At 40.0% G+C, this 16,840-nt stretch overlaps 2 protein-coding genes across 3 annotated transcripts; both read left to right on the top strand.

Moving 5' to 3' along the window:
* The first annotated feature begins 80 nt into the window (after positions 1 to 80).
* LOC5521539 (exosome complex component CSL4) lies at positions 81 to 3,539 on the top strand. 2 transcript variants are annotated; one of them, XM_048728627.1, is made up of 4 exons: positions 81 to 334; positions 2,081 to 2,155; positions 2,208 to 2,484; positions 2,842 to 3,539. In XM_048728627.1, exons 1-4 carry the CDS (start codon positions 197 to 199, stop codon positions 2,937 to 2,939), a joined length of 588 nt encoding a protein of 195 aa, XP_048584584.1. In that variant the 5' UTR covers positions 81 to 196; the 3' UTR covers positions 2,940 to 3,539. The 2 variants fall into 2 exon arrangements, with proteins under 2 accessions (XP_048584584.1, XP_001641337.1); XM_001641287.3 differs by having other exon boundaries at positions 82 to 334; positions 2,229 to 2,484.
* Positions 3,540 to 6,951: 3,412 nt separating this feature from the next.
* LOC5521538 (metalloproteinase inhibitor 3) lies at positions 6,952 to 10,180 on the top strand. Its single transcript, XM_001641286.3, has 2 exons — positions 6,952 to 7,146; positions 9,028 to 10,180. The coding sequence occupies exons 1-2, from the start codon at positions 7,038 to 7,040 to the stop codon at positions 9,789 to 9,791; spliced, it is 873 nt and encodes a 290-aa protein (XP_001641336.2). The 5' UTR covers positions 6,952 to 7,037; the 3' UTR covers positions 9,792 to 10,180.
* The last annotated feature ends 6,660 nt before the right edge of the window (positions 10,181 to 16,840 follow it).

Below are 16,840 nucleotides of genomic sequence, written 5' to 3'. Positions count from 1 at the left end.
AACAAATAAAATTGAATACTTTTCCCATTACAAGAAGGAATATTTTTCCTGTTAACGAGATTAGTCCAACCTGAGGGGGAGAATAAATTATTGGACAGCGGTCTTTGCATTAGAGCTTAAAACAAAATGGTGGCCACAAAAGATGTGATTGAAAGTTCTCGTAAGGTAATCGTAAATATAGGACTGCAGTGAAAATATGGAGGCCTCAATAGCTGTCCCGGGCGAGCGACTTGGCAGCGCTGAACAGTATTCGGCGGGTAACGGGACATACAGTCGCCACGGCCATATCTACTCGTGCCTCGCCGGGTACAGACACGTGGAGAAAGATGGGGATGTGAGTACGTTACAAATAAGTATAGCCTAGTGTAGTTGCTCAGCTAGTTTTATGGACTAGCCGCTGTGCCCCCGTGATTTTGCCGGGTAATAACAGAGATAATTTTAGATGTTAGTCTTGTTTACACACCTTCACCCTGTACAGTAAATCTGATTCGTCACGGCTCACATTGCTGTTCAGTGCCAATCAGATGCACCATTGGTGATAGTTTTCTAGTGTAATTTTAGTACTTAACAAAAAGACTACGAGTTCGAGTTTTCTATGAGTCAATAGATAGTCAACAAGGTGCCTAGCGCCAAGTTGACTATTTGACTCATAGAAAACGAGAACGAGTAAATAATAAACCCACTCACATACTACCTTCACATAAATGAAGATTTTGATAATTCTCATAAATAACACAAACAACAAAAACAGTATTTTACAATATCAAAACAGTGTGCGCTCGTTTGAAATGGTGTGTTTTCTATTGTGTGCGCGAGCACATGCAACCAATGCTTGCAGTGGGTGCAAATAAACGAAAATTGAAAACTTTATCTTCAAAACCCTGGAATCTTTGTTACTTTTAGTGTCCTTTTGTAAGGATGGATAAAACATTTACTCGAAAAGATTGTGAACCAAATTCTTCAAATTTGAATCAAGGTTTTTCATCTCTTTCGCTTCAAGTAGCTTTTTCGCCGGCTTTTTCGCTACTCGCTATCTATGGCTCAATAGATAGTGAGTACGGGAGCCAATGAAATTGCGAGATTCGTGATAGTATGTGAGTGAATTTATACTAAATTTGGATAGCATCAAGAGTCTGACCTTCTAACAGGGCATATAATACGGACCTTGCATTGTTCAACAAAATATCGTCCCATCCTTTTAAATGACTAAATCCACCAAAGACTGTTAATTAATATGTAGTGGAGAACATTTTTTATTTAACGAAGTTTTGAATCCAAATTTTAGATAAGCTCTTGGCAGGCTCTTGTTTGTTAAAATAAACAGAAATGTTGACATTTTTGAAACTCTAAAATACATGAATTACTGAATTGTCTAAAATTGAATTGTTTCTCATCCATGTAAACTGTGTGGCAGCACAGTGTGCCTTATATAGCAGTACGAATAAGACCCCGTGTATTGTAAAGCCAAAGTAATTCAGCCTATGGTTGCAATAGGGGACTTGTGCTAAGAGATCATGTGACCTTTTGGGTGGCAAACCAGCGCGCGCTCAGGCTGTTGGCGGCAAAATAACAGCAACAAAAAGCAACTTATTCAGTGCTTACAAAAAAGATATATTTTTTTTCAGAAAGGGTTTAGTTTCATTGAAAGATTTTATTTATTTGTCGTTCTCTGATGCGACGAGTAAGTACGCAGCTGCTTTGTCTACTATTGTCTTTGTTCTACAAAGGAGTTCTTTTGTCTCTATTTTTCTTGTTCTTTGTGTCGAGGTGCAGATATTGTTCATTTGCCCAATCAAATTGCAGCTTGTAAGAGCTGCGTACTGACCCGATGCGACAGGCGCAGTCATTTCGGCCCATCCTTCCTTCCCTCCTTCTAAATTACATGAATTTGACTGAATTGTCTAAATGAGGGGGGCGTAATGATTTGCGGCGATGTAGTTTTGCCTTAAATCAGGCACAGTTTTTCATTTATTAACTTATTTTTATTAACAGTTTTGCAGTTTTTGGCATTTTTCTGTGCGGTTTCTGCCGTTTTTCGCACCACCCTTACGTCCCCTCCTAAAACTTGTTATGTTAACAGAAATCTGTGATGAGCATAGTCAGAGAAGAAGAAAAAGATGTGGTCCCCAAGATTGGATCAATTGTTACTTGCAAGGTAAATACTATACATATTTTTAGTTAATTTTACTTTACCTTATGAATTTTAGACTCGTTTCTATCATTCTCAGGTTACCAGTGTGAATCCACGTTTCTGCAAAGCAGCCATACTGGGAGTAGAGTCCACAGCTCTCAAGGAAACATTTAGGGGAATGATTAGGAAGGAAGATGTCAGGGCAACTGAAAAAGACAGAGTGGAAATCTACAAATGTTTCCGCCCTGGTGATATTGTTGTTGCCAGGGTCACTTCACTAGGAGATGCGCATTCTTACCTTCTATCGACTGCTGAAAATGAGTTGGGGGTAGTATTTGCTAAAAGTGAAGCAGGTGGGTTTATTCATTTTATTGATTCATGTCAGACCTGTTGACTTGGGGCTGGAGGGCTAAGGCAGACCCTGATGTGCCTAAACTGACTTGGCAGTTTGTGGTTTTTAGTAAACGATTGTTGGTGTTAGAGGGCCATCAAGTTTGTGACAGGGGTACATATACAGTTCACAAGGAGAAGGTTATGTTCAAGTTCTATACAGTGGTTCAACTAAACATACCCATTACCCATTGAAACTATTGTATCATGGCAGCGTCCTGTCTAGAGAAAAGCTATTTCACATATTGGTAGGGAAATGACAATTATTTTAAAACTGAAATTTATATCTTCTGATATTCTTCTATTCTTTTCTGCTTCAGGGGCCACTATGGTACCAATAAGCTGGTGCGAGATGCAATGTCCTAAAACCATGGCTAAAGAACAGAGAAAAGTAGCCAAAGTACTGAAACAAAGTTAGAAGTGAGGTAGAGTGAGAAGCATATTATTCGCCATGAAAAAGGATAGTAAAAAGACGCTTCCTATTGAATGTGTTTCTTACTCTAGAAAGGATTATGATTGTAGATCTCAGTCGTATAGGCGCATACCCAGGATCGGCTGAGGTGAGTGTCCAGTCATGGGTATCTCATGAAAAAAGGATAGTATTTGCAATCCTCCAATTAGAAATGACCCAGTTTCTGGCGGCCAAGGGTGTATGTGCCTGTAAGAAATAACCCAGTGTCTGGCGGCCAAGGGTGTATGCGCCTGTAAGAAATGACCCAGTGTCTGGCGGCCAAGGGTGTATGTGCCTATAAGAAATGTGTTTCTTACTCTAGAAAGGATTATGATTGTAGATCTCAGTCGTATAGGCGCATACCCAGGATCGGCTGAGGTGAGTGTCCAGTCATGGGTATCACACGGAAAAAGGATAGTATTTGCAATCCTCCAATTAGAAATGGCACTTTGGGACAACCCCTGGTTGTCTTTTTATTTGACCAGTTAGCAGGTAGTAATTTTTAGTCAAATATTCAATAGGACCGTGTAAAAGGTGATCACGTGAATAAACTGTGACATCATTTGATGGTTATTAATGATCATTTTATGCTGGTTTCAATCACGTGATTTTAGCGTGACATGAAGTCACTGATCCTAGCTTGTGGAAAGCAACACGTTTCACTCTAGTTTCCAAACTTCGGAAAAATGGTTGTAAGAAGCAGACCAATATTTCACACAGTACTCACAGTTCTCACTAGTTTTAACCTCGTCCGCATACTTTTTCAGTATCACATGACATAAATGGTGCCTCATCTTCTGGCATAACCCAGATCTTACTTTTATGCGATACTATAGAAAGGAAAGATAGTTCTTGTATTCTCGTATTCAGTAGTATAGTTGCACGAAGTAGTTTTCTACCAAACCACACGCGTCGTAAAAACTTTGAGATGTTTGGTGTATATAGACGTGGGCATTAACCGTTCCGTTACAGTCAATCCCCCTGCGGTTCACCCACGTCATGAGCTAAGGTCCGCACTTTCCTCACGAGGAATTTTCTAGCGCAAAAATAGTTCAGATGGTGGCGAATTTCGCACGCTTTATATTGTGGTTTTATTATCACACTTAAGGCGAAAAACTCGCAACAATGCTTATTTTGCCGCGTAACGGGACACGCACCGCGATTATCATTGTCAATGCCAAGGTCTAGGTAAGATTCTATCGAGCTCTGATATTCAGTGCTTCCTTGACACACTCGAGACTCACGCGCGGCATGGGAGATCTCCATTCGCGGTATTCGCATGCGAAAATTAGCGCTCATCATGGCTGATGATCTTCCTCACTTATTTGTTGCGGTTTATACCCGATTTAGATTTTTTTAAAGCGCTCCCGTGCTGATGCGAAAATTCTATTTTTAAGTACTTAAAAGCATTTTTGAGAATACCACAATTGCCGAAACATCAAAAAGACCGCATCATTTAGCGAAAATGTTTACAGGCAAAAATAAAAGTATCCAAGACTACGTCGTTACTCACTATAGAATGCACTAATGCTACGTGACAAGACCATAGCGCAGCTTACTTGCTTTTCATTTCCGGGTAATTAACGCGCACTCTGTCTCACATTTTTAAAAACGCGGCAATAAATGATAACTCATGGCAACAGAAGAATCGAATGCCCTAGGCTTGAACGTGAGATTCTTTTGTATTCCGGTAACTTTCCTAAACTTTCCGGGAACTTATTGCCTTTAAACAATAGCCTAGTAGTTTAAGGTCGAACTTATTGCCTTAAAAATACTGCCTCTCAGAGGTTTTTATCTCGGAGGTTTTTATCCACCAAACTTTGGCGGATAAGCATTCCGGAAATTGAATTATACTTGTATCAGAGATTACAGGCTTCTGAATGGATATAGGCAAATTGGCCAAGCACAAAAAGATGGCTAACGCATTAAATTTTTTGTGTGGATTAATCTAATATTCTACGAGAGATACATTAATGGAGAGATGTGATTTTTTTATACCCAAAAGCAATTCCCGTAGGTTTTTTTTAGTGTAATATTTATTTTTGTTTAAGACTATAAGTTATAAGGTCTATCAGTGGTTATGTGTGGTGTCTCCATTAAAATTTTTATTATAAACTGTTTTTCTTTGATGACTCAACAAATTAACAGTATAGTCATCCCTGTATAGTTTACCATATTCTAGTGTTTTACACTGTTTTACGGTGTAAACGGTATCGGTAGACATCCAAAGGAAATTATGTAAAAGCATAAAAAAGTCGTCTTAGGCCGTGGGTTAAACAAGCATAAGGTCTAGGTAGCTAGGGCGAGGCTAGCCCTTTTCAAAAGCATTCCTCTGTAATTTGGGTCAACATGAAAATTCAGTTCTGTAGCAAACACTGCAGTGCAATCACTCCAACCAGGTTACTTAGTTAGACACTAATACTGGTAACATGCAGTACTTGAAATTCGCTCCTGCATGTTGCTTGAGTGTTATAATGATTCAGAACTTGACAAGAATGAGTTGGCAAAATATCCAGACGACAACTTCAGACGAAGTTAGTCACTTAGCATGACTTTACCCCATTGGGATAAAGACATACTGAACAATTAACGAGGGTCCAACAAAGGCGGAAATAAGTCCACACCCCTAATCTGAAAGGGATTCCCATCAATACCACAACACCAGACAGGGCGGGCTATCCCGCATATGAAGAGAATTCCCCGAACTGCAATAAGAGACCATGCGTGCAGATAACAGGTTTATCAGGTTGCTAGCAAAGCTTATCGATTCTGATAGTGGTCTCACGAAGAATGCATGCGCAGTTTTGCGTAAACGAGTTGTTCATTTCGCAATATGGCCGCAGACCGGCCGCGGGGGAGTCGGCTATACTCGAATGACCCGGCGATTTTTATCTGTTACTTGTTTCCTTTCATAGGCCATGCACAATATTGTGGTGATGATACGGAAATTGTTGTTGAAGCTCTTATGACTGAGTAAATAAAATGGTGTTATTGACACGATTGAAAATCTCAAGAGATCCACTTGAATATGGGGAAAACCCTTGGAGAAAATGAAATTTAACATTAATGAAGCTAAATATTTTGCTTTTCGAAAAAAAAAAAAAAACACGAAAAAAACCTTACAGATATAGTATAACATTGCAATGTCAAAAATGACCGCAATTGCAACGTGGTAAAAAGGACTCGATAAGAACCTACTTAACCTAAATTGTCAGTAAATACCTTGTAAGGTCCCGATTCCATTTTTAACGAGTACCTATACATTTTTCCTTGGGCAGTGACATTGAAAATTCTCTGAAGAATTAGGCGAGGCATGTTTACGGCTATCTACGCCCTGTATTGTGCCGCGAAACTGCGATTTGATTAAAATATGCAGACTCATATATCTCAAATGGATTAGAACTCTGGGGGTATTTTTAGCTATTTTTAGTCTACAGTGTTGTATTTTTTTAGGTGTTTAAAGTTGTCCAAGACATAGTTTGTGTAACCATTTCCTGTGCGCGTCTAGAAACGACATTTCTCCAAGTCGCGACAAGCTAACCGCGACCAAAAACGGAAAGAGGTGATATTCTAGCCCTTAACGGGCCCTAGACGTTGTAGCGGTAACATGTCATCTGTTACTTGGCATGCTTAGTTGGCGTGATGTACGTGAGGTAACGTGATACACGCTGAAATAACGTAACGCTACAAATTCGCGAATTATCTCACCAAGTACATGACAATCAAATTAAAAATAGACTCAAGCAATAATAAAACTTGCAAATTCGAGAAAAATCAGCATCAGTTTGGAAATAGGTCGTTCGGAAATCCTTCGAAATATTATTAGTTTCCGCGATTTCCGACTGGTTTCGCTTGGTGTTCGGAAAATGTTCGGACAATAATCGTGACGAATGCTTTGCGTATAGAGATAACCGGAAACACGCGAGCCCATCCTATATTGCCCTTATATGGGTGTCTTACACTAAGATATAAGCAAGCTTGTCTCCGCAGATCTCACAACAAGTCAAACCAGTGAACAGATAGAGAGAGAGTAATCACAACGAGAAAACAGCTAACAGAGACAAGATGAAGGGAATAATAAGAGTCGTGCTGGTAGCTATCTACCTTGGGACGGGCAGTGCGTTTTTGTGTTACCCAGAACACATCCAAAGCCAGTTCTGCAACTCCGACTATGGTAAGCTTTCTTTAATGCTTTTAATGTTTTTTTATGTGTGCTTTTGGCTGCGTGACAGTGTAAACGCAGGTAATTGTGACTCGATAGCTTTTATTCCTATTTCAATAACCCTTTAAAATCACGCAAGCTTCATGCAAATAGCACAATTATGCCGTGGGTTTGTTTCTTTCTTTGACGAAACCAATACACATTTTTAAAAAAAAGATTATGAGTTATCTTGTTATTTAGCTTAGGGACAAATATTCTAAACGGTTAGAAGTGGACGGGGCACCAAGGTCGGCTTGAAAAACAGACTAGTCGCAGATACGAGTAGACTCAAACAATGAATGGTCAAAACATGCAAGTTGGGTTCTTGCGGTGGATGTGGTTTGGACACAAACGAGCTCTGTTAGCTCATTGTTATCAAATAATAAACTTGGAAATGAAAATTTTAGCGGGGAGCTATTTTCGCGCATCTTCATTCTTATCTATTAGGGCTCGCGATCTTATCAGTATCATTCAATATTTGCAACAACAATATAGCAGCGAAAAATGCCACGATTAGTATCAACAGACAAATTTAAACGCATAAGTGCCTGACTAGCCCTTTAAGCTTAGGTTCAGGGAGACCTTAAAAAAAATCAAACAACAACAACAACAAAAAGACAAACAACCGCAGAAGGTTCTTCCTTGTTTTTATCCTTTACATAGGAGTTATACGGATTTTGGATTCCGTTAGAAATTGTTATAACTTGCTAATAATTGACAAGTGAGGGCGAAAAATCCTTCAACTACTTCGTTACCTGTTGCACTAACGTGCGTACTGTACCCAATTGTCCTCAGATAAGCGCAATCTCGTCTCGGTTATCGTGGAACCCAATCACGAAATCTGGTCTTGGTCATCATTTTAAACATCGTGTGGGGCTTTGCCCTGGGAACTTGGGAGTTTGCCTTTATTGTCAAAATGAGTTATCGACCTAAGGGATAATGAAAGCTAATTCTAGAATTTAGAAGTAAGGGGTTATCGTTTTGGTGTACGGCAAATATGATAACGTCAAGTGAAACTGGACCATTTTAGTTTTAAAAATTCGGAGTTTTACTTTGAAGAGAAAAAAGCAATGATAAACAAATTCTATAGACAAAATTGAATACTTACCTTTGAAATATATATATTTTAAACTATATTAAGCTGTAAGGATATTGTTTATGAAGAATCCTTGTGAATCCTTGATCAGTGCAATTTGTATAGGAAATTATGGTTGGGAGAATGCAAATGCATGTCAACTAGCTGTAACGGATATGTGCTACAGCAATAATCGCATGTTAGCTGACACGTGCGTGTGATATACGCATAGCGACGCACAACAGCGAGACATTTAATGGCAAGTGCGCAGCGACCCATAGCATTGAAAATCCGGTCTCACGGGAGAGGCGAGGGAAACAGCGGAACCGGACGGGTTAAAACACCCCACGCGAGTAAAGAGTTTTGAGTAGGCGTAAATGACCCATTCAGTACCCCCCCCCCCCCCCCCCCTTTACCTGGGTTTTATGAAATGAATATAACTTTTCATTGATTTTCTTCGTGATTCGGTCTCATTGTATGAATGTATCTCCCGTCAAGAAACGTTCAGTTTGACATGAGATATAAATGGTGGGCTATAACTGAGATGCTTCGTAAATTCAGTCACATTGTACTAGTATTTTTCCGTCAAAGAAGCATCACGTCCAGTTGATTTTACGAATTGTACCCTTCGTACAATATCCAAGTGTAGACACGAGACGAAGTGCATAATTGACTTTCAGCAATAGACATCTAGTAACTCTTTGTGAATAAAAACGCAGGAATAAATAAATAGAATAACTTATAGCTCATATGATTCACTGGGTTTTTTTTTGTTACAGTTTTCCGAGTAAAGGTCAAGTCAGGCCCCAAATTCGAGGTGCCTCCACTTCCAGCTGGCCCCGACCCACCACGCCCCGGAAAAGACAACAACAACAACAATAACAACAACAATGGCAACAAAGACAAGGACAAGGAAGTCGGTCCAGACCCCCTGATCTCTGAACCCGCCCCGGTCATCCGGGGTCGAGAGCCACGTGCAGCTGCGAGCACTGGTGGTCACCCACCGAGGATTCTAACCTTCCAAGAAGTAACAATCAAGAGACTTCTTCGTGGGAAGAGCAAAGTGAACAAAACCAAAGGCTTCGAGAAATTCACAAAGAATCTGCTGACAAGGTATAACGCCCGCGTCTACACTGCTCCCAAGGTGAAACTGGAGCCAAACAAGGCATACTTAGTGGCGGGAAAAGTGATTGACGGCCGACTGTGGATCTCGTACTGTAACTTACACACTGAGTGGGATCATCTGAGCAAGAGCCAGCTCGGAGGGCTCAAGAAATATTACCAACAAGGTTGCAACAAGTGCAAGGTCCAGTTGTGTTTCTCCGCCTCGCAGTGTGAGAGAATGACTGCACCAGATCGATGCATGTGGCAGATGGAGATAGGAAACCCCACAGAGGACTGCTACGTGAAGGCTAGCGCTTGTAAAAAGGTCGGAGACAGATGTATGTGGAAGAACGAAAAGTCAGCGCTAAAATGTAAGAAGGAGAAGAAGCAAAAGAAAGAAAAGAAGAATAACAATAAAACAAAAATCCCTCTGCCCTGAACGATTTGATTAGGAGCCTAAAATAATGGAAGAGGCAAGTAAAATGGACAAGAGGAAATGAAACAACCATAAAACGTTGTAGAGAAACATTCGAAAGTGAAAGGTCGCGAAGATATTGCAAAGAAATGATTTTGAGTTTAGATATAACAGTGACTGAAGCGTTCCCTTGACGAGTGCTCATGCGCACCGAGGTTTGCAAAGCGCACACAATTGATAGAAAACACACAAAAATACAAAATAAAAATATATCTGGTTAACGCAAAGACAAAAAGATATAAAAGTCACTGCTTTTAGCTACTGACATTTTAATAGAAATGCAGTTAAAATGTACATAAAAATAATGACAAGAATGTATATAGTATTTGATAAAAAATACACTTTGTAGTAAATGTGTTGACTGAAAAATGTACGGGAAAAATGTAGCAACAAACATAGACGAGAACACTACCTTTCTGCAGTTGACGAGACAGCCATATAATGACTACCGATCCTATATCATACCTCTGCTACCCTTTCAACTGAATTTTCCGTCCAGGCGACAATTCTGCAGCTCCTCACAAAAACGTGCATTCGCAATAACGAAATATTACAATATTTAATAATTATTCCTCGAGTCAATGGGCTCTGAGCTCAATTTGTAAAGCCAAAAACGCTGTCTGGTCTGGTAATGTTTCTGCAACTTTTCGCAACAAGGGTATAACTCATAGCCTACTAGTATACCAACCAATCAGAATGCTTATAACTCATAGCCTACTAGTATACCAACCAATCAGAATGCTGGCAGGGTATAACTCGTAGCCTACTAGTAGACCAACCAATCAGAATGCTGGCAGGGTATAACTCATAGCCTACTAGTATACCAACCAATCAGAATGCTGGCAGGGTATAACTCAAAGCCTAAGAATACCAACCAATCAGAATGCTGGCAGGGTATAACTCATAGCCTACTAGTAGACCAACCAATCAGAATGCTGGCAGGGTATAACTCAAAGCCTACTAGTATACCAACCAATCAGAATGCTGGCAGGGTATAACTCATAGCCTACTAGTATACCAACCAATCAGAATGCTGGCAGGGTATAACTCATAGCCTACTAGTATACCAACCAATCAGAATGCTGGCAGGGTATAACTCATAGCCTACTAGTATACCAACCAATCAGAATGCTGGCAGGGTATAACTCATAGCCTACTAGTATACCAACCAATCAGAATGCTGGCAGGGTATAACTCATAGCCTACTAGTATACCAACCAATCAGAATGCTGGCAGGGTATAACTCATAGCCTACTAGTATACCAACCAATCAGAATGCTGGCAGGGTATAACTCGTAGCCTACTAGTAGACCAACCAATCAGAATGCACCACCAGTGTGGTATGGCTAAGTCACAATATTGCAACTCCCCTTCCATAACTTGTCGGACAATCTACTATAATACTACTCATCCTTCACCCAAATGGCTTCTATAATACCTAACAACTATCTCCACCGTTAACCCTCACAAACCCTAAATCATAACGCAAATGCATATTAGCAATAGTCAAACATCAATACCGCACTTCCTGATCCCCCAAATGCTTAAAAATAGAAGTGCGAGCGTAAATACGTCAATTTACTCAGTCCCCATCCGATTATGTTTTCGTAGTTAATTATCTAGCGATGGCTCTTTTATTAATCAGGCAGTACATTCATATTGCCGATGACAATACTGCAATCCATTTAACCCGAGGCATACTACCCAGTCATTGAATTCACTACCACCACAAATTTTGTTGTTTAAACTTGCTGCAGCTGGTTTGGTTGCAGGGCACAAGAAAGCGTTGCTTTCCTTTCAGTCTACGTGTGTGCACTTTTAGCAGAACAAAGCATAGCATGGTTCCCGCCAGGGGGATATTTCGTTGACAAGAGGGTCTGTGTGTCCTTAGCATAGGATTTAAGAGTTGGCTGATCCTAAGCGTTCCCACTGAGGGTGGTTACTGGCTACTGGGTATTTACGTATACAAGAGGGTCTTTGTCTTAGACCTTTATCACTGAGGGAGGTTACTGTCAGCAAGGTGTCTGTTGCATACTCACTGAGGGAGGTTACTGCTAGCGGGGGCCGTGTTTATTAGGCTTTATCAATGATGGCGGTTACTGCAAACAAGGCGTCTGTCTCCACTAGAGTGTATGTGTGTCCTATGCATAGTCACTGAGGGAGATTACTGCTTGCGGGACCCGTGTTTACCAGGCTTTATCACTGAGGGAGGTTACTGCCAACAGGGTATTTTTTTCCACTAGAGGGTACGTGTGTCCTAAGCATAGTAATTGAAGGTCTTTAAGTTTTCACGGAGTGTGGTTACTGCCAGCGGGATATTTGTTTCCACAATAGGGTTTGTGTATCTTGACCTTTGTCGAAAGGGTTGGTTACTTTCGACTGAGTATTTGCGTCCACGAGGGGGTCTTTGTGTCTCGCGAGATTTCTCACTGTGGGAGATTCTTGACAGCGGGGTAGTTCGTCAACAAGAGGGCCCGTGTGTCTTAGACTTTGTCGCTGAGAGAGGTTATTGCCGACAGGCAAGAGGGTCGGTGTGTCTGTGCATAATTCAACAGTAGGTGGTCACCGCCAGCGGGGTATTTGCGTGTGTCTTTGTTTTTCACTGAGGGTGGTATTTGCCAGCGGGGTTTGTTTCCACTGGGTGTGTGAGCCTGTGCATATTTTTACTGAGTGTCGTCACTGCCTGCCTGCCAGCGGGGTATTTGCGTCCACAAGAGAGTATGTGTTCTAAGTATAACATATAACAATTAAGGGCCTTAAGTTTTGTGACTAAGGATGTTTCTACAGACGGCTTTTTAGGTCAATAATGGCGCTTTATATCATACGACTAGAAAAGGAGGGGGATCACTTTATATTTGCCGCTTTTAGTAATAAGGATTTTATAGTCTTGATCTATAGTATTGATTCGGTATTTTCGGGAATGAATGGTATTGATCACGCGTTGGAACCTATCAATCCAACCATTCCCCCCTCCCCCTCAGTAGTACACTGACTGTTAATGCGACACGGCGGTTCTGCCAGTGATGTAAAATGTGAAAAAAAATTACATCTAGGGTATTCACGAGGGCATCGCTGATTATAAAAAATAAAAGGGAAAATATATGTTTATTTTTGTGATCTCTTTATTTCAAATTAGGAAAGGAAATATTACATTCTCTTGTGTGATGTCTGCCTGTGATATTGATCTGTTTCAGTTGCCACTGGGAGGCAAAATTCCCCGTGGATACCGCAATGTGCGCAGGCAAAAATCCAGCACATAATGAATCCTAATGTTGTTAGATTTTGAATTCTGCTCGCAGCAATCTACCTCCTGAGGGTTGAGAATGAGAAGGCAACAAACAAACAAACAAACAAAAAACACGAGTTAGACCAATTCTTTCTATCAGCAAATCCAACTCAACAGCTTTGCATGATATTTCGTTCAGGTCATTAATCATAAGACAATTGGGTAGAAGTGGGTTTCTTTACTGATTAAAGCATGCCGTTAGATCTGCTCTCAAAGTAAGGCGTCGTGTCTAGCAGACATCTCCAGGGGAGAAAAACAAAACATAGCAACCTGCACAAAGCTAGGAAAAAAAAGCGTGCTTTGAAAAAGAAGCGATACACTTCAGAAGGAACTACGGCTCCAGCAACTACATTGTTTTCCGAGTTGGCATGGGGATGTTAGGACTATTTTCATCGGCTAGAGATGTGTCAGCTATTACTAGATTAATAAATGGTCTAGTCGCTCGCTATTAATGCAAAAACATTATCCTAACGGCAAGACAAACAGTTTCATCTGACCACGCAGCTCATCAAACAAACCTATTAATTGGAAATTGCCCCGAAATGTTCTTCTCAAGTGCCAAACTTTTGACTCTAATTGGAGTTCTTGCTCGCTCACTGGACAACGAGTCGTTGCTTACTGTCTTTAACCTTTCATTTTTCAGTTTTATAGCTATTAAACCTGCTCATAATAACAGTATAATTGCCGTGCATTTTCTTGAAACAGCTACTTTTAGAGATATTAGTCATGTAGAAAATTATGACCTACGACAATTTCTCAAGCGAAGAAGGTAAAAAGGCAGTTAGTTGGTGAGGTGTTAGCATTAGAGTTTATTGGGGCTAGACGTCGCGCGATTGGTAAGGGTTGATGGTCACAGAGGGCCTAGCGTCCATAAGAAGGTATAGCTTAATATTCTAAGGCTCTAGCTTTTTGCCTTCTTTCATCTAGTTTGGTAATTTTATAGAGGGTTTAAGTGGGTGTTTTTTTTAATGTTAACTGAAGACTAGAGGTGTCCTATTTATAAGGTTATATATGCCTTAAAAGGAATTTATTTTGGATTAGTTTCAAACTTCGTTCACTAAATATGGTAGCAAGACAAAAGTAGGTTTGTCTTTTTTTATCTTGAACATTTTTTTTGGAAATGGTTATTCTTTTTTCTGACATTTATAATTTAATTTTGGTTTCTCTTGTTCTATTAAGAACATGAACAATTGCACTGGCTAACAATCTTTAATCCGCCTTTGTGGAGAGCTCAGTAAGAACAGTAATTCAACAAACAAAATGAGTATAATTGTAGAAAGATATCACGCAAACAATAGCGACAACACTTTACCCTTGACTTCCGGAATTAGAAATTTAGTCTCAATTGTGGAATGTTCATAATTTAATTTTTTACATTATTTCCTATTCCGCGGAAGCAGTCTCAGCGTCGCTTGTCCTTGAGGAATGTTTGCGTTTTTCCCTCGCGAACTAAACGATTGATTACAAAATTCCCATTTCGCTTTTCCTCCCAAATCTCCTCAGCAACTGCCTCAGTTTCAGGCTCAAATTAGCCTGAGTGATCAAGATTTATGCGAATACCTTGATAGCAGTCTTACGGCGCTAACAAAGAGCTAGCCACTTCAGGAAAAAGCTGATTTTGACTGACTTTTTGAGTGGCTGTTGTCTTATAAAGCATGCTGTGGTTGTGAAAGGAATATACACTCTCTTAAGACTAAGGCTAACTTTAGTCAGGTTTGTATTAGATTGTTTGAAAACAAATAGCTGGAAGAATGAAAAAATACTACTGCAGATATCAAAGTCTACATTGAGAAATCAGAGATTATGATAAAAATAAGACAAAATCTCACTTAAATGTAGTTCCTGATCTTTTACAATTTGTTCGCTTTTAAACGGATTATTATCTTAAAAAATCAAAACAATGAAGCATCATTTCGTATGAAAAGTTTAACATGAAAAATGAGTTCGAAAAAAAATATTTTCAAACAATGAGTTACCAAAATAAACGTCTAATTCTTTATCTTATCGTGGCGGCGATTTGGTGGTCAGACAAATTGGTATTTTTTATTGCAAAACACCCATAAATGGCCTTCTCAAGTGTTTAAGTGCATAATGTGCTTTTTTCGCTTTGTTTCCGGGAAATTCAGAGAAGACCTTAAACGCGGTAAAGCAATAAAAAACTCAATAATACGAAGCCCAAACGCCCGGGGGCATGGGAACGATAGTCTTTGTAAAGACGCGCCGGTAAAATGCAGCCATTTGCAGACTTTCGCACACCTAGCAGCTGGTCGCACTAGCCTAACTCAAGGCCCTTAAATGGCAATGTCAAATCAACAATTCGCGCCGAACACCGCTTTTGTAATCTAATTTCCAACGCAAACAGAAATAACTGGAAAGACAAAATTCTTAATCAAACAAAAGAATCCACGAAAGGCAGAGCTGGTTTTGAGATAGATCCATTAATTTTGATTCAATCTGTGCGACCAAGTCGAGTCCCGTTATCTTATTTTTGCGCCGTCCATCAAAGATAGTGTCGCAATACCTTAAATGTTTTTTTTATTCTCCAAGATAATAAATCTAGTTAACCAGGCAATTCCGACAAACACAGCGGGCAGTTCAATAAAATAAGATTTATGTCTGTTTTATTGGCTGTTTACTGCCTTTCGCAATTTTAATCGGGAAACGTTTTCTCCGGTAATGACCACCAAAGAAGGATCAAATACTCTCCAAGTTGGCGATAATGACGGAAGCCCCTCGGAGTTAACGATTTAGTTATTAATCACATGCAGGACAGGTCCCTGCTTCCCCGACTTTGACCGCTTAAAATCATTAAATAAAGTTTAATTAAAAGTGAAATAACGACTGAAGTGGACAAACACTTAGAGGTAAAGCAAGATAGCGCCGCCCTGTAGCCAAGGAAGGGCGCGTGATTTTTAGTGCTCTTATCACGATTTTGGATAAAATCATCGTGCGAATAAATGGGAAAGAGCAGCAGATGTAATAAAATGTCAACTTTCTCACCAAGCAGGATAAACTTTACACACCTTTTGCACTTAAACAACCAGTTCTACAATCACGTGCCCGCACTGGGTCTAGAGCTCTAGGCTCGCTCGCTAGTAAACCATGCGGGAAACAGCTGATAAAAAGCCTTATCGAGAAATCCCAATCAAAATGCTTTTAAAACCAGCATGAAATCCGGTAGGCAGGGTACTGCTGCATAGGCACTGGGCCCAAATAGCTTTTCTTGTACACTGTTTATTAATGGTGTTATATTGTACGAAACAATGCCTTTTAGTGGTGAGCTAGCCGTGAAGTTGACAGGCCTTTCGTTATCCAAGACAGAGAAAAATAATAGAAAAACAAACAACCTATAAAAACGGTCCACAGTTAAGTTGTGTTATCGGACTGCAATGACCTCAAGCAAGTTAAGATTTCTCGAAGCGCTTCACATCTGGCAGACTAAGTAGCCACGGGAGTGTATGCCCATATAAGACTTTTAATACAACAGTGAGAAAAATACAGACCTCTTCTGATTTAGTTGCGTGAACTACTTTTATTGGGTTTTGGTAATGACAAAGGCAATAAAGTGTGCGAAATAATTGAGAGATATACTGGCAGTCCCCGCTGCGACAGAGAGAAAACACTAGCAGGTCATATACCTTCGATATGAGAAAACACAGGTGTGCGTAGCCAAAACAACCCCCAACATTTTTATAAGAAATTTTTTTTCAGAAAAGCAAGTTTAAAC

This window comes from Nematostella vectensis, chromosome 6 (genome assembly GCF_932526225.1).
Source record: "Nematostella vectensis chromosome 6, jaNemVect1.1, whole genome shotgun sequence".
NCBI classification, from domain to species: domain Eukaryota; kingdom Metazoa; phylum Cnidaria; class Anthozoa; order Actiniaria; family Edwardsiidae; genus Nematostella; species Nematostella vectensis.
This window is presented reverse-complemented; position numbering and strand designations above follow the sequence as displayed.

Bases quoted from the DNA above. Each gene is read 5' to 3' on its own strand.
- LOC5521539 (XM_048728627.1), top strand. From the start codon at position 197: ATGGAGGCCTCAATAGCTGTCCCGGGCGAGCGACTTGGCAGCGCTGAA. The intron at 2,156-2,207 runs GTAAATACTATA...TATGAATTTTAG, and splicing joins GATCAATTGTTACTTGCAAG to ACTCGTTTCTATCATTCTCA. The intron at 2,485-2,841 runs GTGGGTTTATTC...TTTCTGCTTCAG, and splicing joins ATTTGCTAAAAGTGAAGCAG to GGGCCACTATGGTACCAATA.
- LOC5521538 (XM_001641286.3), top strand. From the start codon at position 7,038: ATGAAGGGAATAATAAGAGTCGTGCTGGTAGCTATCTACCTTGGGACG. The intron at 7,147-9,027 runs GTAAGCTTTCTT...TTTTTGTTACAG, and splicing joins GTTCTGCAACTCCGACTATG to TTTTCCGAGTAAAGGTCAAG.